The following is a 27,006-nucleotide window of genomic DNA, read 5'->3' as shown; positions in this document are numbered from 1 at the left end:
GTGAGTCTCTAAGCGACCGTGCTGCTGTCAGGTACATTCCTCAGAGGCATCAAAATGTGGAGGGACTGGTGCACAAACACGAAAAACAGATACGGAGGAGCCTGTGAGCGAGGCACTGTCCGTGCGGGTGCCGACACAGGCGCACGTAGCCCCCAGCCGGAGGTTTTGGCGGGAAGGTGCCCGGGCGGTCAGCGGGCGCCTGGGAGAATGGAGGCTGCAGGGCCGTCCTGGCCGCTGCACCCCTCCGCTCCGCCACCAGGGCTCGCCCCTGCGCTTCGGCTGGGAGCCGAGGAACCCGGCGGGCCGCGAGGCGGCGGCGAGAGCCCAGAGCCCCTGAGCCAGGAAATAACGCGCCGTCCGGGCCCCGCCCTTTCCCCCCTCCAGCCACCGACGCGGCGCAGCTCCGGTCGCCATGGTGACCAGCGGAGGCCCGCCCCGCCCCCGCCCCCGCCCCGGGCCCCTGACGTCGGCCCACGTCAGCGGCGGCGCTCTCCTGGCTGGGCCTGCGGAGCGGGAGCGACAGAGCGGAGGAGCGAGCTGAGCGGCCGCCGCCGGAGCCGCTCGCCCGCCCGCCGCCCGCCGCCCGCCGCCTGCGCGCGCTCCAGCCCGCTGTGTCTAGCAGAGGGCCCAGCATGGTCATGGCGGATGGCCCGAAGCACTTGCAGCGCGGGCCGGTCCGGGTGGGGTTCTACGACATCGAGGGCACGCTGGGCAAGGGCAACTTCGCTGTGGTGAAGCTGGGGCGGCACCGGATCACCAAGACGGAGGTGCGGCCCGGGCTCGCGGGAGCGTCCGAGGCTCAGCTCGGGAGAGGAGCTGTTTCCCGAGGCGGGCGGTTGCAGGGGTCCAGGGCGGTCCGACAGGCCGGGTACTGGAGGAGGCGAGAGGGCCTGGGACTGAGGAACCAGGAGGCGCCGGGGTCCGGTGCGCGCCGGAGGGGTCGGGCCCGCTCCCCGGACCCGAGTGTCGTCCGATTGGCAGCCCGACCGGCCGGGGCTTTGTCGCCCCGGCGGTTCCACTGAATTTCTCCCCGGGCCTCTCACCCGGGCTGTGACATGGTCTGTGGCCTCCACTCCGCAGCCCAAGTTCCGTGTCTTCTCTGCTGTCGCTGGGGGTGGGGCGGAGGGGAAGTCTCGGTGCTCCTGGGCTGCGCGGCCAGAGACGTCGCCAGCCTCGAGGAGGGGACCGCCTGCACTCGGCCTCCCGCACGGGGCATGGCGCGGCCCCGCGAGGAAGGGTCCCCGGGCGGGGAGCCCGGATGGCCATTGTCCGTTTGTCTCCTTCCTTGTGCCCGGTAGTGTCTCTGATCTCGTGGCAGCCTCGCTTGATCTCGTGCCTGAAGCATTTCCATCTAGTACCCCAGACAATAGAACTGGTTGAAAGGGTCTTGGCCACATCTGCACAGTTGGTGGGTGGTCGTTCCTATCCTAGGTTGTGCCTTTCCTAGGTGTGCATTGTGGCCATGCATACGAGCTCCTCAAGCTGAGCAATTCTGCCTCTGCGCGCGTGAAGCCCTCGACTGCTTCCCCACGGTGAAGCCAGCATCCCCCTGCCTTGCACATTCTAACGCGCTGCACATGTTTTCTCACAAGTCTCTCTTCTTACCTAACCTGCCCCCTTCCTTTCACTGCCTCAAGCTGCTCTCCTCAGGGTCTCTATTTTAAGACGTGCAGATTAAAATACCTGCAGATTAGAAATACAGTAGAAACAAAACCATTCTTTAGGATAAAACCTTGCGGTTTTGACGTACTCTACACTGTCTCGTAGTTGTTCTGGAGTTTCATCCTTTTTTCAGTCCCTCATCCCCACCCCCAGTTTTCATCCTGCTCAGTTTTCCCCCTTATTAGTGCAAATACACTAAAACTCGAATACGGAATAACGTAGGACTTTTTTTTTTTCAAGAGTGGCTGTGTAAGGTGAGGGCCATTTGAAAATTCGAGTGATTCTTGTAGCTGCTCTTAGAAGTTTCGCTTCATGTGAGGGAGTCCACTTCCCAAAGGGGGGGCGTATGTCACCCTCACCCTCACTTGTTTGCCCTCACCTACCGATCCTGAAGCAGCCCAAACCTGACTCTTTTTTTTAGCATTAGGACCAAGGCCAGAAACTTTCCTCTCACAAATTAACCAGTGTCAGCAATTTAGATTAAGTTTGTAATGATAAATAATGTGACTCTGGTAAGATTACTTCATCTGATCCAGCATTTTTAAAAATGAAGAAATCGATTCCGTTTCTCTAGTGAACCATGGCCTAATGTCGTGCCGTTTCTCCTTAAATTACATGAAAACAGGGCATTTTTAATATGTATTTGTATTTGAGCCCCTGCTTAATGACTGCCTAAAAATGGAACAAACTGCATCTTACAGAAAGCTTTTACAGAACTTTTGAACTATGTTGTTGGGTGATTGAATTCCAAACCTACCAGTTTACAAACAATACTTTTTTCTCATCAGCTCTTAATCTGTTTTTGTTGCAAGATTTAATTAAATCAGCTCTTACTTATTAGGTCAAATTTGGGTAATACGGTATCTACTTAAGAACTGCCGAGTGGAGCCGATAGTGACTGACATTTCTCGAGGTTGACAGTTCAAACGGTGTCCCTTTTAAACTGATATATCTTGTAGAGCCTAGGGGGCACTGTGGAGTAATATGGTTTGGCTATTAGAGTGGTATCAGTGCATTTATATAGTTGAAGGCACGGTTGAGATGGTCAGAGACCACGCAGATCCTGAATTGTGTGTATAGTACATGTGTGTAAAATTATTTAAGTTAAGAGCCAATTTTTTACTCCACAGAACCCGTCTCTCTTAAAAAAGATGACCTTAACATATCAAAATAACTAGTGTGAAATTAAGATGGGTCACTGAGTGTGGACGTTTGGTGTGTTTAGAGATACTTAGAGGGGTGAGGTAAATAGTAATATAATTAGTGAAAAATTCCTGCTGATCTCAAGTTTTTTACAGTTGCTCTGTGAACATTTGTGGTATTTTTCATTAGGAATGATTTAGTAACAGAACAGATACAATTCTTTCTTAACCATTTGTTAGTGAGGTTTTTTTAAAGCAGTATTTGTTATCTTCATTTATTCATGGATAAATATTTGTGTCTTTAACAAATACAACTACCTCAAGTACTATAAATAAAATGTGGCAGTATTTGTCATCTTCATTTATTTCTGGATAAATACTTGTGTCTTTAACAAATACAACTACCTCAAGTACTATAAATAAAATGTAGGAACTTTATAAAATTTTGCTTAATATTTTTAAGTTCTCTGTCTGAACATACTACCATAATTACAGTGAGAAAAATTAACATGGTATAAAGAACAGTATCAGGAAAATATGATTATAGTCACACTTCTAAAAGTTTCCTCAGTATAGTACGCCTTAACAGCAAAATACGTTGTGTATTTTAAACCTTACAGGTTTTTTCCCCCCAAATTTAAATGTGAGACAAATTTTAGGACTTTGTTTAAACATCTGTGCAATGAACAATTGGAACTTTTTGTTTTTTATTGGTTCTTCTCCATCTCTTGTTCTGTATAACTCAAAAATGGTATATTTTCTATAAAACTTGGAAGATCCATGACTGTCTTTTAGGAAAAATAAATTAGTAGACAACAGAAATCTTCATTTTGGTCTAGTCTATCAAATAACATTAAGAAATAGAATTACATAATCAACTGAAGCAGTAGTCTCATGTTAGATCTCTATGTAAATTCTGCAAACAAAAGGGAAGGCAGGTGGTGGTAGAATCCAGCTTCCTAATATTTCATAAAGGCTCTGTAGTATTGGTTTGTGGTTTCTGAATTAGATTAGCTAATTTTATAAAATTAGCATAATGGAAAAGAATATAAGCATTTAAACTGTTAAACTACTTTAAGCAGTAGTGGTTGCTAGTTTGCTATGCTGTGTCCTTGAACAGTGTTTTATTTTATTAATACTGTACCAGCAAAAAAACTTTTCACCTTCAACTAATTGTGTGGCTAGTTTTTGTTTTATGTCTTTTAATTAAAATTCCTGATAAGTCATTTATGCCTCGAACTTCCATTTCTGAGTATTAAAGAAATGTAGTCTTGCTATATTTTATAGAAAATGTAAAGAATGTTAGAGTACACAAAAAGTACACAAGTAATTCCTCCATCAATAGGAATAAATCATTCTTAACATTATGGCTTATTTCCCTCTAGTCTTTTTTAAGAGAATTTTTTCCATAGATGAAAGCACATGGTAAATACACATATAAATGGTATCCTTTTTCCCAGTTATCATTATAGCATACACATTTTGCTTATTATATATAAAATTTTAAACATTTTTAATAGCTGCGTAGTGTGCCTTATAGATGAATCTTACTTTACTTCACTATTTCCTAATTATTGAACATTATATAGTTTCCAATTTCACTTACAGTAAATAATTTGCAGTAGGCAATTGTGTATATAACTCTATCTGCATTTTAAATATTTTAGGGAGAAGGAAGAAAAAGAGTACCTTCTCAGTTGGTAATTTCCTTCTAAGGAATAACCAACTGAGAAGGTATTTTTACAGTAAAGAATAATGTATTTTTTATCAAATCTATCATATTTATAATGAAAAATGAAAAGTATAAAAATGAATTACCCATAGTATCACCGCCCAGAGATATCCATCATTAGTTATTATCAGACCTTCTCTGTGACAGGTATTTCACAGAGGTTCTGACTTATTAAAATGACATGTAGACATTGGGCGATTGGCTTAATCTTAAAAGAACATGGAATACAAAGCTGTTCTCAAGGACATTCTGAAAACTGCTTTTGTTCACTGAAAAGCTTTCTGTGTGCATTTTGGGACTTTTATATTTAGGTATAATTCATTAACCATTATCTTAAGTACTTCTGAAGCTTTCCAAATAGGTAAAATATCAAAACTGCATTTTTAGAGGAAGGATAGAAACAAGAGAAGAGCATATTACACCCTGATTACCATGTTCCTTAAAGAAGAGAGCTTTTTTAAAAAATACATTTGAATTTTACATTTTGCTTTAAAATTTTAAGTCCTCTCAATAGACTTGGTATTAATCTTATGTTGTGAAATAGTGCAGATTCAAGAAACAGCTGTACTATATGCAACAGAAGGACTTGTTACAAAATAACTTAATCACTAATATTTGTATCTAGACCTATGTGTGATTTTTAATTGTGTGTTGAAATAAAAACTATATTTGTGTGAACTATATATGATTTATTAGATATCATTCCTTAGTTTCTTGGCACCCAGACAAGTAATCCCCAGACAAGGCAATAATTTGCCTTGCTTTCCCCAGACAAGGAAAATTATTATGCTAAATATTATTCAGAACAATCTGTTCTTTGTAGGGGGGCAGGAGGAGGGAGCAAATACAAAGTAAAAGTTGTGTAAAATTTTTGTATTCTGTAGAAATTTTTAACTTTAACAGAGTTTAATGTGTTCTGATTTTAATTCCAGTGGGAACTTCTATCTCAATATAGGGCAGTTAAGAAAACATGTATTTGGAAATAACTGAAACTGGCCTCTTGGATTCATATGATGACATTTGGTTTATGGCCCGCTGCTGATGGCAGATTCATTTCCTTGGAGCGAAAGGGATTCTAGAAATTTATTAAGATATTTTTCTTTCTGCTTTAGTATACCTAGTACCTCTTCTACCTTCCACTTCCATATTTTGAAATGAGTTATTTATGTAAAAATTTCTCTATTCAAAACATTTGTGAGAACACCTTCCCAAACTTCAGAGAGAAACAGCCCATACATCCAGTCTGAGAAAAGGATGCTTTTGGGAATTTCAACAGAAACTGTTCATTTAAAAATATATTTAGAATATACTTAAAACAGTTTAAGAAAAGAATCTTGGATGAACTAAAAAATGATACTAACATTTGTTTCACTTAATATTCTTTAAAATAAACATAGTATTTATGTGTTTTTTCCCCCAGTTATAAAATGTATGCATATTCATTATAAGCATCTTTGAAAAGCTTAAAGAAGAAAATGCACATCCTTAATTCCACCAGAGAACCACTGTTAATATTTGGTTCATATCCTCCTAGTTATTCACATATATTTTGTGCATAATAAAAATTGATGTCATCTATACATATAATCTGCGTTTTTTACTTACTGTATTATTAACATTTCCCCAAGTTTAAAAAAAAGGTCTGAAGCATAGTTACATAGTATCCTTACATGTGACTGACTCTGTTTTACTTAATCCATTTCCTATTATTGAATGTTTAGATTATTTCTCTTTTTAAAATAATGTTTCAGAGGCCATTGCTGCATATATATATATATATATATACACACACACATCTCTTTGTATACCTGATAATTTCCTCAGGGTACTCCCATAGCAATGGAATTCTCAGGTGATCTAAAAATGTAACAACATCTACCTTTCCTCCAATCTGTTTGCCTTACCCACCATTTTAAAAGTAAGGTTAAATCTTCATAAGGATTTATTTTATTATATAAATTATTATGTTTTAAAAGTCAAATTTTAAATTGGAAAAAATGTCTATTTATTCTTAAAGGGTAACTTGAGAACTCCATATCAGTTTTACTACTAACTTTTACTGATTTGGGAAACCCTTTCATCTGTGGACCACTCAATCACATTCACTTTTCAATCAAATGGTAGGCTGGTACGTTATCATTCCACCGTGACTTGATGTATAAGTTTGAAAAGTGCATTTATTTTTTATTTCAAAGATCTAATTTTATGATAAGGATAATGCCGCTTGGTACTTGAGAAGGACAGTTGGAACTAGGGTATGAGTAGTAAATAGCACTGAACCAAATATTACCGGAGACAGCAAACATAAATTAATGCCTTCTAATTTGTTACTAGAAGAATAGCTCTTACTGTGTAACTTCCTTGTAAAGTTCCCCAAAGCCACTTTTGTATGTGTGGTTTCCTTTAAGTACATGAGATTATTTCTTTTATGAGAAGTGAAATAATTTTTTTAATTATCAAAAAGACAGGGTAACATTACCATTCAATTACGATTTGAAAAGTGAATTCCTTTTATCCATTAACCCAGTTTCATTTCTGCTCTTACATTTAATCCCTTGTCTTCTTTGCAAATTTGTATTTCACACAGTTGCTACTTTTATGTGTATTTTTACTTAACATTGTTGGAAACATTTACATGTATATAGCCTAATTGAATATTTAAATCTTATAAAACTAATAAAACCTTAGAAAATAGAGTATTTAGAAAATAAGATCATGAAAATGACTAATATTTCACAGATGGAAAAGATGGCATATGTGATAAATACAATAACTTTCTTTTTTATTAGAAAAGTAATTCATGCTTATTGAAGAAAAATTGCACATAAAAGTGTAAAGCAGGGAAATAAAGTAATTCATGAGTTTTTCACCCACTGACAATATTTTGGTTACATTTTTATCAATTTTTTCCTGCTCTGAATTATATATACATTGTATTGAGATTGCACTGATCTCCTGATTTTTTCTTTAATACCAGAACTTCTCTATATTGAAACTTTTAATAGTTGTATAACAGTCATAAATTTACCATAATTCATATAATTATTTCTCAATTATTATTTCTGTTTTTTATATTACAAATAGTATTCTTTGACTATATTCACACATTAATCTCTTTCTTATAATTTCAGGTTCTTTCCTTCAAATAATTTCTCATAAGTAGAATCTTTAGAATAAATGGGATGGATGATGTTTTAAGGTTCTTGATAAAGACTGCCAAATTACCTTCCAGGATAATTATAATCTGTTTTTCATTCCTACTAGCAATGTATAAAATTGGCTATCTCACTGAACCTCAGCTCACAAGGTTGTTTACTTTTTAATCTTTGTAAACAATGTAATATGTGAAAGTGGTTTGTTTTTTTATATAATTGCCATATAACATTGTATCAGGTATTGCATTGTTTTGGATCCATTTCTTATTTTTGAGATTGAATATTCAGTCTTGCTACTTTACATGGGATTTCGTTTAATAGAAACCATTCCAGTTTATCCAGTATACACTCCAGAGTTGTATAGAAAACCTTCCTTTGTCCCCTAGCAGAAGGAATATTAATTTTTTTTATCTCCATAGAAAGTTACTGAAGGTTTATTTCTTTAAAGATATTGCACACATAATTAGGAATTAGAGAGCTGAATAATTCAGATGAACAAGAACAAAAGGGATTATCCAGTTTGTTAGAAAGTCCCTTGCCTGACTTTATTGTGACCATCTGGATTTTCTCCTTGGTACTGTGTTGTGAACTATATAAAGAAAGATATAGAGAGTAAGTTTCCAGAAATCTAAGTTCATAGTTATCTTTAAAATAAACTATTGGAACACAGCCCTTTTGTAAATTGGTATTTCTGTACACCACGGGTTAGGGAAATCTCCAAATGTAGATTTCTGTTGATAAAATTTGTTTTTGAAAATGTGTTTACTTTGTTCTCACAGACCTATTAAATTACCTGAGGGTAAGAATCCAATCTTGTTCATTTTTGTGTCCTGAGCATAATTCCCGGTACACAACAGGTGTTCACTAAATGTGTGAATAACAGAATCTTTGAAAGAGTGAAAAGATTGAACTTGACATTAGAAGACCTGAGGTGTTCTCCCATTAATTCTCTTGAGCTTTATGAGTTTTATAGATTATGTCACATCTTTTGAACCTCAGTTTCATCAGCTCATGGCTGTACTGCTTGTTCCATTTACTTTACAAAGTTGAGAAATAGAATAAAATATGTTGAAGTATCTCGTTAAATTAAAAAGTGCTGTGTAGTTGTGAAAGTCATCATTATCATTATTACATTTCTGGGAAGTACTTGGTTAAGAGTCTCACTGTTAAGAAATTACCTAAAAGAGGATGGCAGAGACTGCTTGCTAGCTGATCACAAATCCAGTTTCCTCTTCTTCCTGGACCTACAATAGCACAGTTTCTTGGCCTCCCTTGCATTAGGTATGCTCATGTGACTGAGTTCCCGTTAATGGAGTATACAGAAACAATGTGTGCCACTTCCCAGGCATGGCCCATAAAAACCTCTCATGAGGGCTCCTCCAAATTTTTTGTCGTTATGTGTGACTGGGATGGGGACAACATTCAGGGTAGCCATGGAAGCCATCCATTACAGGTAGTACAGTCTCCTTGAACATCATATGCTTGCATGGAGGAGGTCCACCTGAAAATTTCTTCATCCATCCAGTTCTGCTACTTGAACAAGAAATAAACTGTTGTTTTTGAATCATTAGCAATTTGGGGACTGCTTGTTACAGCAGTCAGACCAGCACTAGCTGTTATATGGAGCATGCTAACACAGGCTCTACTTTTTCTTCAATGCTTTCCTTTTTCATAGTCCTGTTTAGCAACCTTAAAACAAGGGCTTACAGTGTAAAGATACAAATATACAGTCTTGTCGTCCTAAATGTATATTTCATGACCCAAGATACAATTGAGGAGAGAATTATATTTTGTCACTTGAGAAATTTTTGGCTGAGAAAAGTTAAATAATGAGGTTTGTAACTAGTTATTACTAAAGTTTAATTAGATAATTTATATGTTTTTCACTTTTTCATTGAGACCAAGGTCCCAAAAGAGTATCAAAGAGATCATAAGTTTTGGTAATACCACTTTAACTGATACTTAGTATCTAAACTTTTTCTTTAACATTAAATAGATACTCAAGATAACACATGTAATAAAAACGTTTTCTTAGTGACAGTAATCATGCCAAAATTTTTTTAAAACATGATTCATTTCTCTCCAATTCTTTTTCTATTTATTAAATGTTGTAACCCATTTCATTATAAAATAAACTTTCTGTTTGGGAGGGGTACTGGTATTTAAACACACTCCAGGAATTGTAGGGCAAGACATTTACTTCAAAAAATGTATGCTTGTGAAGACTTCCATGTTAGACTCCTAAGAAATATTGAGGGAATTAAAATATATACTTATCTTTTTATCTGGCAGCTTTTAACCAAAGTAACTAATTAATACTGTATTCGAGCATGCTCTTACTTGGGGAAGGAAGATTGCTTTAGTCAGTTCACTCATCTAGCAAAGTTTGGCACATATTTTGATTATGGAAATAAATACTTCCAAGCATAGTGAAAACAGCTATGACAAAACCTACCCTCTTTGCTGCCTAGAGAAGGGGCTTCCCCCTTTCTTCTTAGGCAATACATTTGATTTTATTAATTATATTTAATAATCTGATTTCCCCTGGGAATCATGAGGTCTTCTGTGAGTTACAATTAATGAGAATCAGAAAATAAGCTGTGGACAGCAAGTTAGAAATAGAGAAAGGTAAGAAATAAACCTTGCAGTGAACCATTAGGAGGTAACAGCAAAGGACAGAGCAGCAGCCGTAAGGAAAGAAGAAGGAAAAGCTAATTGAAGAAAGAGGAGTCTGAAGGAATTAAGTGAATTGACAATCTGAGTGCTACTTTCTTGGGTACCTTTTAGGAGTATTGAACTACTATAGTACATGCAGTAATTGATATTAAATATTACCCTGAAATAATGTAAGTCTGAATTATGTTGAGAATACTTAAGGGTGGAATGCTAAGTACATTTTATAATTCCTTCAGAACTTACTGTAATTAAGTTTGGGTGGTTCCCAATTATCTGAAAATTTTATCTAAATCAGAATGGCTTATTTACTAACCACGTATCTACTAATACATAATTTTTTTAAATAAAAGATGAGGTTTTTTTCAGTTGAATGAAAAAATAAATATGACTGTTGGTTTTAGACTACCTAGTTATTCAGACTACCTTCAATGCAGTTCCTTCAAAATATTAACCTTGGAGTGGTTTGGGTTTATCTACTTATGGGAGGAAGAGGCCACATTTTTTTAAATCAAATTTCTTTGTCGAAGTTAAAATATAGTGTAATTATTTAACATTTCAGTTTTTGCACTTTGATTTTCAAAACAAAAATTAATCCAATTGGTATTTTTTCATGTAGATGGATTTTAATATTTTATATTTAGCTTTTTTCTATAAAGGCATGTCTATACTCTGAATCTTACCACTTGGCTTTTCTAGAGAAATTGTATTTCAGTATAATAGGAAGTGTCTTCTCCTTGGCTGATCATTTGTTTATATATGTATACCATTTGCAATCGGATAATAACTAGTTGTAACTGCTGAGATTTTATTTCTTCAGTTTATAAGTGGAGTTAAAAGGCGTTACAATTTTACTGAAAGAATTTGATTTAAAAAGTAACTTTGCAGGGTTATTCTTCATAGCACAATAAAGGAAATCTCAAATGAAATCTACAACAGTGACTTAAACGTAGTAAATGTGTGCGAAATATTTGTTCAATGAATAAATGAGCATTGAATTTAAGCTTAGTATCACCATTATCATAGGAACCTACAGCGAAGTCCCAGATGTCATGTATTAAATAAATTGTAACTCAGAAATATTAATTGTTGTATACTAATTGTATTTATTTATGTCTGGAATGCAGGTGGCGATAAAAATAATAGATAAATCTCAGCTGGATGCAGTGAACCTTGAAAAAATCTACCGAGAAGTACAAATAATGAAAATGTTAGACCACCCACACATAATCAAACTTTATCAGGTATGGCTTAGCCTTATATCTCTTAATGCTTCTCACATTCATTTCTGTATTTTGCATCATTATTTTTCTCTTTTATGCTAGTTTTTCTAATCTATAAAAAAGATTTATATACTTTTCTTAAGCTGAGTATATCCATTTTTCTATATTTAAATAAAAATTAGGAAATCAAAAACTAGTAGCTTTATTTTCAGTTATCTCTCACACTGCAAGTTATTTATTCAAGAATGTCTTAGTCATACATTTTTGATGCCCTGCTTAAACCGGCAGGGTTTTGGTGGTGGCACTATTAATGAGGGTATAGCATTTTTGCTTATTTAAAAAATACACTGTTTCTGTTTCATGAAATATGTAAGTTAAAATAGTTTATTACTTAGTGTCATGCTTTATAATACCTGGCACAAAAATCCACACTTGGAAAAGTAAAGATCTAAATTTTTCACAAAAGCATTAACATAAGGTTATTGTCAGTCTTGTACACGTTGATAGCTTCTGAATTGTTCATAAGTTTGATACTTCGATTAAAAGTTTTAATTTAGGAAACTGCAAAGAATGTTGAATGCAATAGACGAGGATTGGAATACTTTTCTGTCAGACTAATATGGAATTATTCATCAATAGGTAATGGAGACCAAAAATATGTTGTACCTTGTCACAGAATATGCAAAAAATGGAGAAATTTTTGGTAAGCACTTCTCTTTTTTTATTTAATTTGAAGGTGTGACTAATCTCCATGGAGTATTTTTGTTAATACTTCTGCTTGTTTAAGAATCAGTAATGAGGATTAGACATTCTTAAGCATTATAATATAAGAAAATATTCATTAAGCTTAATAAATTTTGAAATACAATTTTTTCTCTTGTATTTATGATATTAAAGCTACTGCTTAATTCTGTCATCTGTGTTAAAAAGATTGGAGAATGAATGACAGGGAGAAAATTTCAGTAATATTCAAGAGAGATTTTCTTTCCTTGTATCTTCAGTTTTACCTTTCTTTCCAGGATAAAGATCAGTCAGCAAACATTTACTGAGCTCCTACTGTTTCTCAGGCATTGTATTAGGGGATACAGGAGTAACCTAAATAACACAGCCTCTGCCATTGTGGTTCTTACAGTTCAGTAAGCTATTACCTGTACCTGTGAGACCTAAGGAACATCACTAAATCTCTCTGAGACTCAGTCCGTTATCTTTAATAAGAAAGTATTTGATTGATTGTCCTCTATATCCTCTAATCCATGCTAACCCTTAAAAAATTACAAACATTTTATTATTTCTAGCATTCATCTATTTTATTTTTACTTAATGGAGCCATAACATTGTCACTAGTCTTAAATATTTTTGGCTTTTAACCTAAATTTAAGTCCAAAATTGCTTTTTAAAAAGCTTTATTGAGGAATAATTAACACATAATAGATTGCATCTATATAATGTGTACAACTTACAGGTTTTCAGACACATACACATTTATGAAATAACCCATTGCAATTAAGATATCAAAACTTTCTTTGTTCCCCTTTGTAATCTGTATTGCTTCACCTCATCACCAGACAACCACTGATCTGTTTGTTGTCACTATAGATTAGTTTGTATCTCCTAGAGTTTTATATAAATGTAGGTCATTAGAGTATGTACTCTTTTTTTGGTTTGGCTTCTTTCTCTCAGTATAATTATTTTAAGATTCATCCATTTTCTTGTGTATACCACATGTCATTTCATTTTATTGTAATCACAGTTCACTCTTGAATAACACAGTTTTGAACTGCATGCGTGCACTTATTTGTAGATTTTTTCTGGTAAAATATATTGGAAAATTTCTGGAAATTTGCAGCAATTTGAAAAACATTATCTTTTCTCTAGCTAACTTTATTGCAGGAATACAGTATTTAATACATATAACATACAAACTATGCTTTAACTGACTACTTATGTTATTAGTAAGGCTTCCAGTCAGTAGGCTATTAGTAGTTAAACTTTGGAGGAGTCAACAGTTCTACGTGAATTTTCAGTTATGCAGGGAATTGGCACCCTTGACCCCCATGTTGTTCAGAAGTCAACTGCAGTTTTATTGTAAGTAGTATCCTATTGTATGAATATACTCCAGTTTGCTTAACCATTCATGGGTTGATAGACGTTTGGGTTACTTTCAGTTTTTGGCTATTACACATTTATTACTATGAACATTCATGTACAAGTCTTTAACATACAGTGTCCTTTCAAGTAATATTCACCACTTCATGTAGAGTATAAGAACCTTATAACATACTTTTGTTTTGCCCTTCTTGGCCTTTATGTTCTTGTCATATACTTTATTTATACCTACTTTATAAAACATAAAATACAGTATCATTATTTTGTTTCAAGATCAATTATGTTTTAAAAAGATTTCAATATAGTTTTTTATTCTTACATATTTACTAGTGGAGTTAACATTGCTGCATTCCTATATGTATATGCATTCATTCCTTTGGGTAGATACATATTTTCATCTGGTGTAATTTTTCTTCTGCCTGAAGGATTTTCTTTAACATTTCTTATAGAGCAGGTCTGTTGGTGATGAAATCTTTCAGTGTTTCTATGTCTAAAATAATCTTTATTTTATCTGTTTTGAAAGATATTTGTGTTGGGTATATAATTCTAGGTTGACTTATTTCAGTACTTTCATGATGTTGCTCCACTGTCTTCTCATCTACATTGTTTCTGACAAGAAATCTGTCATTCTTCTTTTTCTTTATTCCTCTGTGTGATTTGCCTTTTTTCTCTGGCTGCTTTTCAGGGTTTCTATTTACTGTTGGTTTCAGCAAAGTACATTATGATGTGCCTTTGTGTGGCTTTCTTCGTGAGTCTTATGTTTGGTGTCCATTGAGCTCCTAGGACCTGTGAATGCATAATTTCCGTCAAATTCAGAAAATTCTGACCCATTATTTTCTTAATATTTCTGACCTATGCCCTCTCTTCTTCAGAGACTCCAATTACACATGTATTATGCTGTTTGAGGTTTTTCCACAGCTTATTGCTGCTCTCTTGCATTGGAAAAAAAACTTTTTCTCTCTCTTTTACATTTTCTGTAGGTGCTATTTCTGTGGCTTCAAGTTCACTAATATTTTTTTTGCAGTGTCTAATCTGCCATTAATCTCATCCAGTATATTTTTCATCTCAGACATTGTGATTTTCTGCTCTATGAGCTTAACTAGGGCCTTTTTTTTTCTCTGTATTTATTATACCCTCCATGTGTTCTGTTAGCTTTTTGAACATCTGGAATACAATTTTAGTGACTTTTAGTGTCCTAAGTCTGGCACCTCTTTCAGTGCTGGTTCAGTTTTGAATGGTTGATGGTTCACTTCTGCTTTTGGTCGTATACTCCTGATTCTTTACAAGCCCACCAGCCTTTGGGTGCCAGACATTGTCTGTTTTACCTTGTTGGTTGCCACTCCGTTTTGTATTCCTGTAACTCATGTTGACAGTTCTATTACTTGAGAATAGTTTGATACATTGGGTCTCCCTTTTACAATTGGAGCAGTGCTGCATCTAGGTTTAATTATTTCCCTTTTATGTAGTCCTCCCTATGCCCCATGACTTCTGGGGTTTCTTTTTTTTTGGCCTGGCCAGTAGGAACAGGCACTGTTCTCTCTGATACTCTCAGATGCTTCTTTGTCTGGCCTGGGTAGTTTTCTCACACATATGTGCCAATCAGTACTCTCCTAAATATTCAAGGGGACCTCTCTGCATCTTTGGAATTCTTCCTGTACCTAGCTCTCTCTTCTCTGTTTTGTGGCCTACAGAGGACTTGATCTACCCAGATTCACAACTCTGTCTCCTCAACTCAAGAAATTTACTGGGCTCTGCCTGGGTTTCCTTTCCCTGTGTTATAGCCTAGACACTCTCTCCAAGCATTAGTTGAGGGCATTCCTAGGTTTTACATCATTTCTTTCCTGTTTCTCAGGGATCACTCTCCTTCTTTGCCTGATGTTCAGTGCCTCATAAATTTTTGTCAGCTTTTTGTTTGTTTGGGGAGGGGTTTGTTTCAGGCAGGAGGGTAAATCTGGCCCCTGTTACTCCATCTTTGTTGAAAGCAGGTCTCCAATTGATTCAAAATTATCTTTAATTTCAGTTATTTTTTAAAGTAAGAATTATACATACTTATGTAGTTTTGAAAAATGTATTATTTACAGTTTAATTCTCTATTAATAGTTCTACTTGAATCCTTTTATAATTGTATTTCAGGAAAATAGTTGACTTGCCTCTTACTTTTTCTTTGTCTTTTTTATGCTATTGCTTATTGAGCTTTTTGTTTCTCTAGAAGCTTCTTTACTGGTGCCATAGAATGATATGGGCTTTGAGGCCAGGTAGATCTGGTTCCACCATATTAATTGTTGCATTGCTTTGGCCAAGTTTCTTCCTTCCCTTTCTTCTTTCCTTTTGTTCTTTTCCTTTCTCTTTCTTTCTTATATTTACTCATTCATTCAGATTTCAATAAAGAAATCTTTATTGAAAACCAAATATGTATCACACATTGTTCTGTGTGATGAGAATACCACAACAAGGAAAACAGACAAAAATCCCTGTTTCCATGAACCTTACATTCCAGTGTGGCAAAAGAGACAATAAACAAAACAAGTGAATTATATAGTATATTAGATGGTGATAACTGCTATGGCCATAATAAAGCAAGGAAGGGGGCATGGGTAGTGCAAGAGTTGATTGCAGTATCAAATAGAGCGGTCAGGGAATGCTTCTCTGACACTTCAGCAAAGATTGGAAAACACCATCATATGGATATGGGGGAAGAGGGTGATCCAGGAAGAGAGAATAGTGCATGCAGAGTTCCTGAGGCGGCAGTGCTGGGTGTGCTCCAGGAAGAGCAGGGAGGCCAGGATGGCTGGAGAGAAGAGGGCAAAAGGGAAGAACAGGAGTGAACAAGGAGGAAGAACTATAGGAAATGAGGTTAGAACAGTAATTGGGAAAATAGTGGGGCAGATATGAGGGTTTTGTAGGGCATTATAAGGAATTTGGCTCTTACGTTAAATAAAATTAGGGAACCATTAGAGAGTTTTGAACAAAGAAGTGATTGCATCTAATTGAACATTTTTAAAGCACCACTCTGGCTGCTATGTTGAGCATAGATGGTAGTGAGTTAAGAGTGGAGAGAGGGAGACCAGCTAGGAGGCTGCCACAGTCCAAGTGAGCACAGTAATGGCTCAGACTAGGGTAGCAGTGGGACCCACAGTGCTGGTGCTCAGACTGACAGTATGTTTTGAAAGTATAGTCACTAGCGCTTGACGGATGGAGACCACCTGTGTAGTGAGTAGGAATAGGAATGAGACCAATGTCTGATCCCTGTAAAGGAATTTGTTCCTTACATGATCTATGGATTATCCATCAGTGTGGACAAGGAAACTACACATCATGCTCTCCACTTCAGTTAAGAATCAGTCTTTCTTTCTTTCCTCCTGTCTGTCTCTCTTGATGTGTATCTTCCTATCTCCCAAGTTCCTATTTCTACAAAAGTTAAATATCTACTAGTATGATAAGTCAAATAATTCTGCAAGGTCTCTTTCAAAAAAATATCAGTTTCCCATCTTCCTCTCCACCCCCATTTCCCTTCCTCAGAGGCAACCACTTTTCACTTCTTTTAGCTGATTAGATTTACCTCCATATCCCTAGGTAATATGCTTATATTGCTGCTTCTGGCTTTTTCTATTTTAGGCATAATATTTGGAATGCCCTTTGAATTCCTTCCCTACTCCTGTATCTAAGAAGCACATGTTAGAGAGGTTTGTAAAGGCAAGTTGTCAGAGACCTTGAATGTCTGGACAAAGAGTTAGGATTATTTGTTAGATTGGACATGTGTGAACCAAAAGGTGATGATGTGTATAAAGAGCTTTTTTAGGAAGATAAATCCATCAGGATGTGCACTCTCAATTAGAGGAGGAGGAAAGATGCCATTTAAGAGACTATTTTAATTGTGTAGAGCTAACAGGCTGAAGGCCTCGAATAAGATACTAGTTGTGAGAATCATGAGAAAAGGTTTAAAGCTTAAAGGTGTTTCCAGTTCTAAAAATAACAAGTAACATTTATTGAGCACTCCCATTTTGTTGGGTACTATTTAAATACTTTACGTGATTTACTTGTTTAAACCTCACAAAAACTTTTCGGTGAGATGGTCACCGAAAAATTCAGTGATTTGTGTAAAGTCTCACAACAAATAAGTGGCAGAACTTGAACCACGCAGTCCCAGAGCCTGTATGTTAATAATTATACTCTACTACCTCTCAAGAATTCATATTGACTGTCAAGAGGAAAACATTTAGTTAGGATTTCAAGTAAATATGATTGAAGAATATTTGTGGTGTGGTTGGCAGCACTAGAGAGGTCTTGTTCCCCACTAAAAAATTATAAATTAGGTTTTAAATGTGCTGTTGGAGATAACATCAGGACATTTAGTTTGATATGAGCTGTTGGCAGTTGCAGTTTCAGAAGCAAATGACATTTAAAGGAGAACTTAAATTCAACAACAAAAAGACAAACAACCCAATTTAACAATGAGCAAGAGACTAGAACCAGACACTTCACAAAAAAAGATCTAAAAATGGCCAGTAAGTATATGAAAAATGACTCAACATTATTAGTTATCAGAGAAATTAAAAACCACAGTGTGATTACATATCACCTAGAATGGTTAAAATTCAAAAAACTGATAATACTAGATGTTAGTGAGGATATGAAACAACTAGTATACTCTAATACATTACAGGTGGGAGCATGACATGGTACAGCCACTTAGGAGAACTGTTTTACAGTTTCTTACAAAGTTAAACATCTACCCAGCATTCCATTCCTAAGTTTACCTAAGAAAAATGAAAACAAAATGTCCATTAAATGACTTGTACAATTGGCATAGCAACCTTTTTTCTCTAGTAGGAGGAACCCAAATGCCCATCAATAAGATATTGTATCCAAAACAAATTGTGGTATAGTAATACAGTGGACAAGGAAGGACACAGCAACAAAGAGGAATGAGTGCTTATATGTGCAACAACATGAACAAATCTAGCAGACATATGCTAAGCAAAAGAAGCTAGACACACAAGAGCATATAATGTATGGCTCTGTTTGCATGCAGTTCTATTTACATGCCTAGAACAGGCAACACTAATAATAATAGGAGTTGAAAAGTGATTGGATTGGCTCTTTGCATTCTTTCTGGGGAGAAGGGACAATTGACTGGATAGAGAACTACCTTGGTGAATGTTTTATATCTGGTTTAAGCAGTAGTTATACTCAGTATACAATTATCAGATCTCATAGGTAACCACCTAGGAATTTGCGTTTTATTTTATGTAAATTATACTTGATAAATCCTTTTCTCTAGAAAAAGGGGAGTTTATTATTAGCAGTATAGATTGGAGAATTATTTGCATAGAAGTTTTGAGTGAAACTATAATTAATAATGAGATCTTAAAAGAAGGCTGAGGAGTTCTGATTATGCTTTCGTTAGCAGACAGATGAGGAGACGAGTTGGTGAAGTAAAAGAGAGTCTTGGAAAGTAAGCACAGTTTCTATCCTGATTAGCCTGAGGGGAGAGAGCTCAGAGTAAGGGTGATTCAGATATCACCAATGACTTTAAAGAGAGTACTTTTCAATCAATGGGGATATAAAGCCAGATTTCAAGAGGTTCTGGACACATGGATGGTGAGGAGAGGGAGAAAGGTTTTACAAAACTATTTTGAGGTAGTCAGGGTAGAAGGAAGGACAAAAGGAAAGAACGAAGGGATAATCAGGGTTCGTTGAACTCAGTATTGTGTCACAGTTTCGTTAGTGGTGGTGGTCTTAGTGTTAGAAAAGAAAAGAGTATAAGCAGGAAAAGAGGGAGTGATGAAACTAGGTCCCAGGGTAAACAAGAGATGATGACATCAAGAGCACAGAGGGAATGGTTATCCTGGGAGAGAGGAATTCCTCCTTCCCTGAGAAAGGCATGCATAGAAGCAGTCACGGTATAAATTAGAGCTCGTGCTGAGGATGTGGTGACAGAGTGCTTTGGGCTGAAATAGAAGGAAGATGGGTTGGTTAATGTAGAGTGGATATAAGTCAATCTGTAATGTAGTGGTTGAATATCGGGGAAGACCAATACATTAGACCCTATAGTGTGGGAAAGGTTTAGAGCAGCTGGTGGTGCTATATGATAGTCAAGGGATGAATAAAAGCATTAATAATTAGCAGTGAGGGAGTTCATGGTACACTCACAGTCAGCAGTGCTTCCCAACCCAGGAGGAGAAAAAGTAGACAATATGAATGACCCAGGCTGATGAGTGGAATGGTAGAAGGTAAAAGGTGTGTAGGAGTTGCTGTGCCCAGAGACCTCAGAGTTGAAATGGCTTGACCAGGAAATCCAAGTTCAGAAGGGAGATAAGGGAAGCATCCAAGGGGTCCCGTGAGCTGAGAACACAGAACAGTGGAGCAACTGAAGGCTGTGAAGAGGGTGAAGTACTTTCAGGAAAACATTTGTATAAAAAAACTAAAAACTCTAAACTTGAGCCTGTGTGTAACTTAGCGGCAGCATGTCACTTTCAGGCCCCCTTCTGCTCCTAGGCTGAATCACCCTAACTGTCCTGCTACTCAGGAGGCCTCAGTCCTTTGCACTAACCTCAGCTGATGCCCCTGTGCATAGAGAGAGGTTTCCTGGGCCATCTGGTTTTCTTGCTCCATCTGACTAGATTTACCCCGAAAGAGTGATTTTGGTGACATGCTGTGAACGCATCTGCAGTGTATGATTCATGCATTATGAGGCTGTGGTGTGTATGCCCTTTGTTTTTGTTTGTACCCTCATTCCATAAATGGTTGAGGGAGCTTTAAAGAGGAATAATAGAAAAATAATTCTAATATATAAATAAGAATAAAGAACTTCATAGACGTGAGAAGTGACTAGTGGTTATCGGGTGGTTGGAGATAAAGGGGCACAATAATTCTCAATCATGATATAAGTTGATCACTGGGACTGTTGAACCACTGTGATGTACATTGAAAACATCATAAGGTCGAATATTAATAACACTTCAATGAAAAACAATTTTATAAAGAATAAATAGCTGAATCAGAAAGTACCTGTAAGAGTAGGAAGCAATCATGGGAGGTAGGGGAAGGGAGCACGACTGTGCAGGCAGCAGGGGCCTGAGAGCTTCAGATGTGGCCCAAAGCTTTTTGGTTGTCAAAGTGAGAAGAAGGAATAGTCATTTATAGAATTTCATCTAAGAGAGAGAAAGGTACCTACTCATCAAAAAAAGCTAAACTTTTCTTGGTAGTAAATTCTAGAATACATCTTCCCTTTGTGATTTCTAAAAAGAAGTACTAAGTGAGCTATCTTTTTAAAACAAAAATCCTATTAAAACTATGACAAAATTTTCAGGCGCTTCCATTGAAATAAAGTCCAGGATTCTTAATCAGCTAACAACTTCACACAACCCGGCCTAAAAACAGTAATAATAAAGATTATCACTTCTTGAACACCTGCTATGTGGTAGGCATGATGCTAAGTCCTGTATATATGTTATGTCATTTCATTATCAGAAACCTTGTATGATAGGGATTATTAATATTTCCACTTTATAATAGAGGAAACCAAGGAATAGAGAGGTTAAACAGCTTGCTGAAGGCACAGAGTAAGTAAGTAAATAAGGCTTTAAGAGTTGAAGCCTTAGTCTGACTTCAGAGCCTGAGCTTTTAACAACTTCACTGTACTAACTGGTTATGTGCCTTCTTAAAGTTCTTTAAAATTAACAAGCCTTCTTCTCTTTCAGTGACTTTACAAATGAGTGTCTCTTCTGTCTGAGGGATTCTCTGTCCTCCCCTCATCCTCTTAAACATGCCACTAAATTGAATTGAATCTTGATAGATATCATTAATTTAATACTGTGTCCGCTATGGTGGATACAACTATTCTTGATAGAACTTCTTATGTCACTATAGTCCTATATTCCCTTAATTTTCCCTACTTGATGGAAGTAGGAGGCATTTGAGCCCTGTCTCCAGTATTTGGGGAACTGGGCATTGGACTCCTTACCAAATCTAATCTGATGCCCACAAAGCCCACGACTAGGCTGATTTCCCTGCTGAAGATGAACATCTAAATTTCTGATTCCAAATCTGCTCATGTTGCGCTGGAGCCCTAGAAAGCCCCTTGCTCTCTACATATTCAGATCTTGCCTTTTTTACAGGTGTAGCTGAAGTTCCATCTCTTGCATGAAAGTCCTTCTCAATCAATTCTATCCGCACTGATTTCCTCATATGAAAGCATTACAGTTCTCTTGCCTGCACAGCTCATTTTACAATCTATCTGCATACTGCCTTTCATTGTTATTTAAAATCTCTGTATCTTCTAATCTCTACTAGATTGTAAACTTCTGCTGAAAACTTAGCACAATACACAGCATTTTATAAACACCAGTTGAATGAATGGTGTGATAGTCTCCTTTGGCCTTTTACACCTTATTTACTCAGTGAAGCAGGTAGAACACTGCCAGGTTAAGTAGTCTGAGGTCCTTCTTTGTTCAGTGTTTGAAAGAAGTGTTCTGTTGGTTTAGTCTTTATGAGGTAAACATGAATGAGGAAATACTAACTGAATCAAGGGAAAAGTTGGCTTCCTCTAGTGTACTGCGCAGTTTTTGATCACTTACTGGTAGTTACCACCCTACAGTTACATTCTTTTTTTCCACTCCTGCATCTCCCCAAAGTAACTTTTTCAGACTAGAATGATAAATGAGAGGGTATAAATTTGATCTCAGAAGTTTTTGTTTAATTCTTCTATAGAAATTGGTGCTCATCTCTGAAGGATATTATTTTCTTAATCTGGCAGCAGAGAATATACGGTGAAAATGTCAAATGAATTTGCTAAAAAGAGCCTTGGGTCATTTATAAATATAAGGTTTTGACTCTTTATCATTTTCCTTTGAAATCATAGGTGTGATTAGTGAAAGTTATTCAAGATTCCTACATTCTTTAGAACTATTTCTCACATTTATCCATGTGGTCACATGCAATAAATGGTATAAAAATCGTAGGGTGGCTACCTCATCAGACAGGTCAGGCACTGCTCAAACGATTAAACCAGCAGTCAGCAGATTCCGGCCTGGTAATTAAATTACCCAGTGCTTCTGTTTTCAGATTTCTGCTTCTTGATATGCTCTGTCTCTCCAGGCCAAGCATATGCCCGAGGTTTATTGATTCATTTCCTGTCTTTCCGTTTCAGTGGTAAAATACTAGGATGCAGGCGGTGGTTATTGAAAAGAGGCTTTGTTTCAGCCAAAATACCTTTAGATACTTGGTTACTCAGAGAACCTACGGGACAATTTCTGTGGCCTTGGTTAACATCTTAATAGCAAGGAGGTAATGTTAGAAAATCTATTAATTTTCCTTTTATTATGACTTTAAATAAACTTTGAAGACTTAGCTCACTTTATAACACCAGCGTTGACTCCGATTTAAGTTTTATTTCTTTAGGTTTTTAAATAGTTACCCAGGGTCCTAGTTGCAGCACTCTTAAATCTGTCCTCACCTGTCCACTTTCTTCCATCTTTAGTTTGGACCATCATCATTTTTCATCTGTACTTCAGCAGCCTTATGTCTCTGCCTCCAGGGATGTCCCTCTTCTAGTCCACCTTCCATTACTATCAAAATTATCTTTGTGAAATACAGATATGATCCTTGTCAGTTTCTACTTAAAATGTATCTGTGGCTCCCCATTGCCTTCAATGTAAAATTAAAAGTTAGTGTAGAACTGGTGTAATGATGAAGCCTCAGTCTGCCTTGCCTGCCACATCCCAGTCACATGTTCTGTGACCTTTGTTACCTGAACAGAATCTGCTGTGAACATGTATAGGAGAATGCTGCTCTCACACTCCTGAGAGTGGTGAATGTCAACGTAGGAAGGTAGTAAACTGTGTATACTTCAGAAGGGGTATGCAAATGTTAATTTCATGCAGATAAAATTAGACTATCCTTAGATATAAAATTTAGGATATTTCCTTTTGAACTTTTATTAGGTGTGTGTATAATGTAGTTACCATTGAAGAGGTCTGATCTAACGGGATTATTTGTAAATCTTTCTAGTTAACTTTTAGGGAGCCCAGTAACTGCATGAAAGAACCAGCAGGAGTCATGATTCAAATAGTTGTTGCTCTCCCCCTCACCTTTGTTTATATTGGGTCAGACATTAAAAGTCCAGAGTAAGGTCTGTGTACTAGTCCTAGATCTAACTTCAAATAGAAATAGCCTGAGATAAACAATATAACATTTCTGAACCTCACTGTCTTCTAAAATGAGGGGGTTGTGTGAATTTATTAAGTTCTGCATGCTTGGTACTGTGACTAGTGCTGGGGATTTAAAAGAAATGAGTGACTTAACCACAGCACTAAAAGTTCATAGTCAGTTTTCTGTGTCTGAAGATGATGTCTGTAAGTCTCAAGAGGCAACCTTAGTTTCTGAACATTTGATGAATGAAATGGATTTGTCAGAGATGACTAAATAAATTGTTTTTAAGCTTCAAATGTTTGAAAATATAAGCACAACAGGCCTTACTTAATTGAATAGCCAAGTTTCTGAGAAGCAGTCCAGTTTTCCTGTTAACTTCTATTTTAATTTCAGCTATCTCCTGCTGGTTACTGGCAGCCTGCCTTCAGTTGTGTGGTTCAAAGCTGACATTCTGTGCTGTGAACAGTGAGCTTCTCCCGTGTCTGGCAGCTGCAGCTGCAGCTAGGCTGCAGTGAAGGGAGAGAGGAGCATCAGCTATTCTGATCTTGGCCATAACCATCCCCAGCTGAATTCTGTTAATGTTAGGCTTTTGGCAGTCTGTGTTTTCTGTTTCTTTCAGGATGAATTTCTATTAACTGAATCATTGTAATAAGGAATTTCAGTAAGATTAAATTAATTCAGTGAAAGCTACTTCTCTTTGAAAGAGGAGAGCTAGAGGTAGTATCTGCTAATTAAGGTGATAGAAGGATGGATTTCCTACTTGAAATATAGTGGGAAACCATAGTCCACATAGGGAGTGATCTCTTCCCCTTTTGTAGAATCTTCTTTCTGCTTTCAGAAAGAGGTCTCTGAATAAGACCTGCCTGCGCCTTGTATTTCTGAAAATGCCTCAGTTTTACCCTTACAACTGAATAGCTAGTCTGATTGTGCTACTGCTCCATTGTCTACTTTTGTAAAATTATTTTCTTAACTTCTATCAAGGTAGTACATTGTTTATTGATCTGTTGGTTATCAGAAGTGGTTCTAGGTGCTCACATCACATCAAAGAACATACAGTCCTTGTCCTCTTGGAGCTTATATTATAATGACAATGTTTCACATTGGGGGGATTAAAAGAAAATGTACTATGTCAGTGTTCCAGAGAAGGTTAGGAAGATAGCTAAGCAAGGATGAAAGTAAAGATTTGTTCTTTTATAAAAGGTGGTCAGGGAAAGCCTCTCTGATACATATTTGAGCAGAAACTTGAAGAAAGGATGTGTAGGAATAAATTTTTTGAGATCTTACATATCTTGAAATCTTGTTTATACCATAATACTTAATAGTTTGTCTTGGAATAGAATTTTAAGTTGGAAATAATTTCCCTTTGGAATAATGAGGACATTATTCCATTGTCTTATAGTTTTCAGAGTTGCTTTTGAAAAACTTAACAGTGATCCAATTCCTGATTGTTTGTTGTGAATTATTGTTTTGTCTGTGAGCTTGTAAGATCTTCTTTTTGTCCCCAGTGTTCTGAAATGTCACAGTGAGGTGCCTTGTTGTAGGTCCGTTTTGTTTCATGGTGCTGGGCTACTGATGGGCCCGTTTAATTTGGACATTAATATCCTTTGGTTCTAGGAAATTCCTTTGAATTACTTAGTTGACGGTCTCAATTTTCTGCCTTCTCTTTCACAAATGTCTTTTATTCATATGTTGACCCTTCTGGTATTGCCTCTCTAATTTTCTTTTCTTTTTTATTCTTCTGTTTTCCACATCTTTGTCTTTCTGCTCTGTTTTCTAGGGGACTTCATAAACTTTCTCTTCTAACCTTTCTTTTGTTATTTTATTTTTAATATCTATGAGTTAATCTTGTTCCCTGATTTTTCCTTTTGAAATAGCACCCGTTCCTTGTTTTGTTATTTTACAATGTCTTAGCTCTCAGAGAAAAACAAATCTTGTTATTTTCTTTCTCTTCATATAGTTTCTTTTTTCCTCCAAGTGTTTGCTGTTGGGTGTGTATGTTTTCTTCTCTGTTTTATGTTAGGAAGTTTCTTTAGCTGATTGTTAGATATACCTGGTTGTCAGTTTCTAGTTAAAAGCAAGTAACTAAGTATGAGGCCGAATGGAATTTAAGCCAGTAGGTGACATCTGTGAGCTGTGAGTCTCACTGTGGAGGAGTGACCTGACTGTGTTCTTTCACTGGAGATTCCCAGTGCTTTATCTTTACTCAGGTATTGATAGAATCCCAGGAGAAGATTTTTCCAATCTTCTACTCAGAAGGTAAAGGCCTGATTGCCGTAGTTTTGGTCTCCTGGGTACAGAAGACTGAGAGGCATGTCAGTATACAGAATGCATATATTGATTTAATTAACTTTAAGTGTGGCGGCCCTGTCCTCTACTGTACCTAGGGTTGTTAAGCCTAGAAACCCTCTGCTTTAGTTCATCAATGGACTAAGGCTCTAGATTTCTACTCACCCAGTAACACAGAATATGAGATGAGATGTAGGAATTGAGTTGCTTCTTAAGACACTTCAACTGATCACCATTATTTTAGCTCCAGTCACACCAACTTTCAGGTTTCCTTCCTGAGTCTTTAAGCGATTCTGCAGGATAGATTATATTGATTCAAGTCATTTTCATTGCCGAGGCTTCAGGTTTCTCAAGTTGGTTGAGGTTTGTATTTCAGCAGTTAGATTTTTGGTTTTTAAGTTCACTAATTGGTTCTTTTTCCCATTTCCTGTTCTTTTTTCCTAGATGTGATATACTTCCTTGTCTCACGTAAGATTATTAGACAAAAATATTTACCTCTAGATGTTCCTTTTTTCTCATCATTGTTTTCCTTTAAATACTTGAACATGTATCTCTTTAACATCTGTGTCTGATAATTCCACAGTGTTTATTAATCCTGCATCTCTTTCTGTTTTTTGTTTTTCTTCTGGGTATAAATTACATTTTCCTGCTTCTTGGTATGTCTAATACAGGCATGCCTCAGAAATACTACAGTTTTGATTCCAGACCACTGGAATAAAGCAAAGTTTGCGATAAAGTGAATCAAATGAATGTTTTGGTTTACCAGGGTATATACAAGTTAATTTATACTATACCTTAGTCTTTTAAGTGTGTAAGAGTATTATGTCAGAAAAGGAACACTATGTATACCTTTATTAAAAAATACTTTATTGCTA

The 27,006-nt window shown here is 36.8% G+C and overlaps 1 protein-coding gene across 4 annotated transcripts in view; it reads left to right on the top strand.

Moving 5' to 3' along the window:
- Positions 1–491: 491 nt before the first annotated feature.
- Positions 492–27,006, top strand: part of SIK2 (salt inducible kinase 2) — a 112,110-nt gene continuing 85,595 nt past the window's right edge. The window contains exons 1-3 of one of the 4 annotated variants that reach the window (XM_073239821.1): positions 492–767; positions 11,492–11,608; positions 12,227–12,290. In XM_073239821.1, the coding sequence (XP_073095922.1) occupies positions 633–767; positions 11,492–11,608; positions 12,227–12,290 (316 nt within the window). In that variant the 5' untranslated portion in view covers positions 492–632. Of the gene's footprint in view, positions 768–11,491; positions 11,609–12,226; positions 12,291–27,006 lie in introns of those variants that run through there. The other 3 variants (XM_073239822.1, XM_036992837.2, XM_073239823.1) reach the window with 3 other exon arrangements.

Source organism: Manis javanica, chromosome 6, assembly GCF_040802235.1.
Source record: "Manis javanica isolate MJ-LG chromosome 6, MJ_LKY, whole genome shotgun sequence".
Classification (NCBI taxonomy): domain Eukaryota; kingdom Metazoa; phylum Chordata; class Mammalia; order Pholidota; family Manidae; genus Manis; species Manis javanica.
Note: the sequence above shows the minus strand (reverse complement) of the source record. Positions and strands in the feature narration are given on the sequence as shown.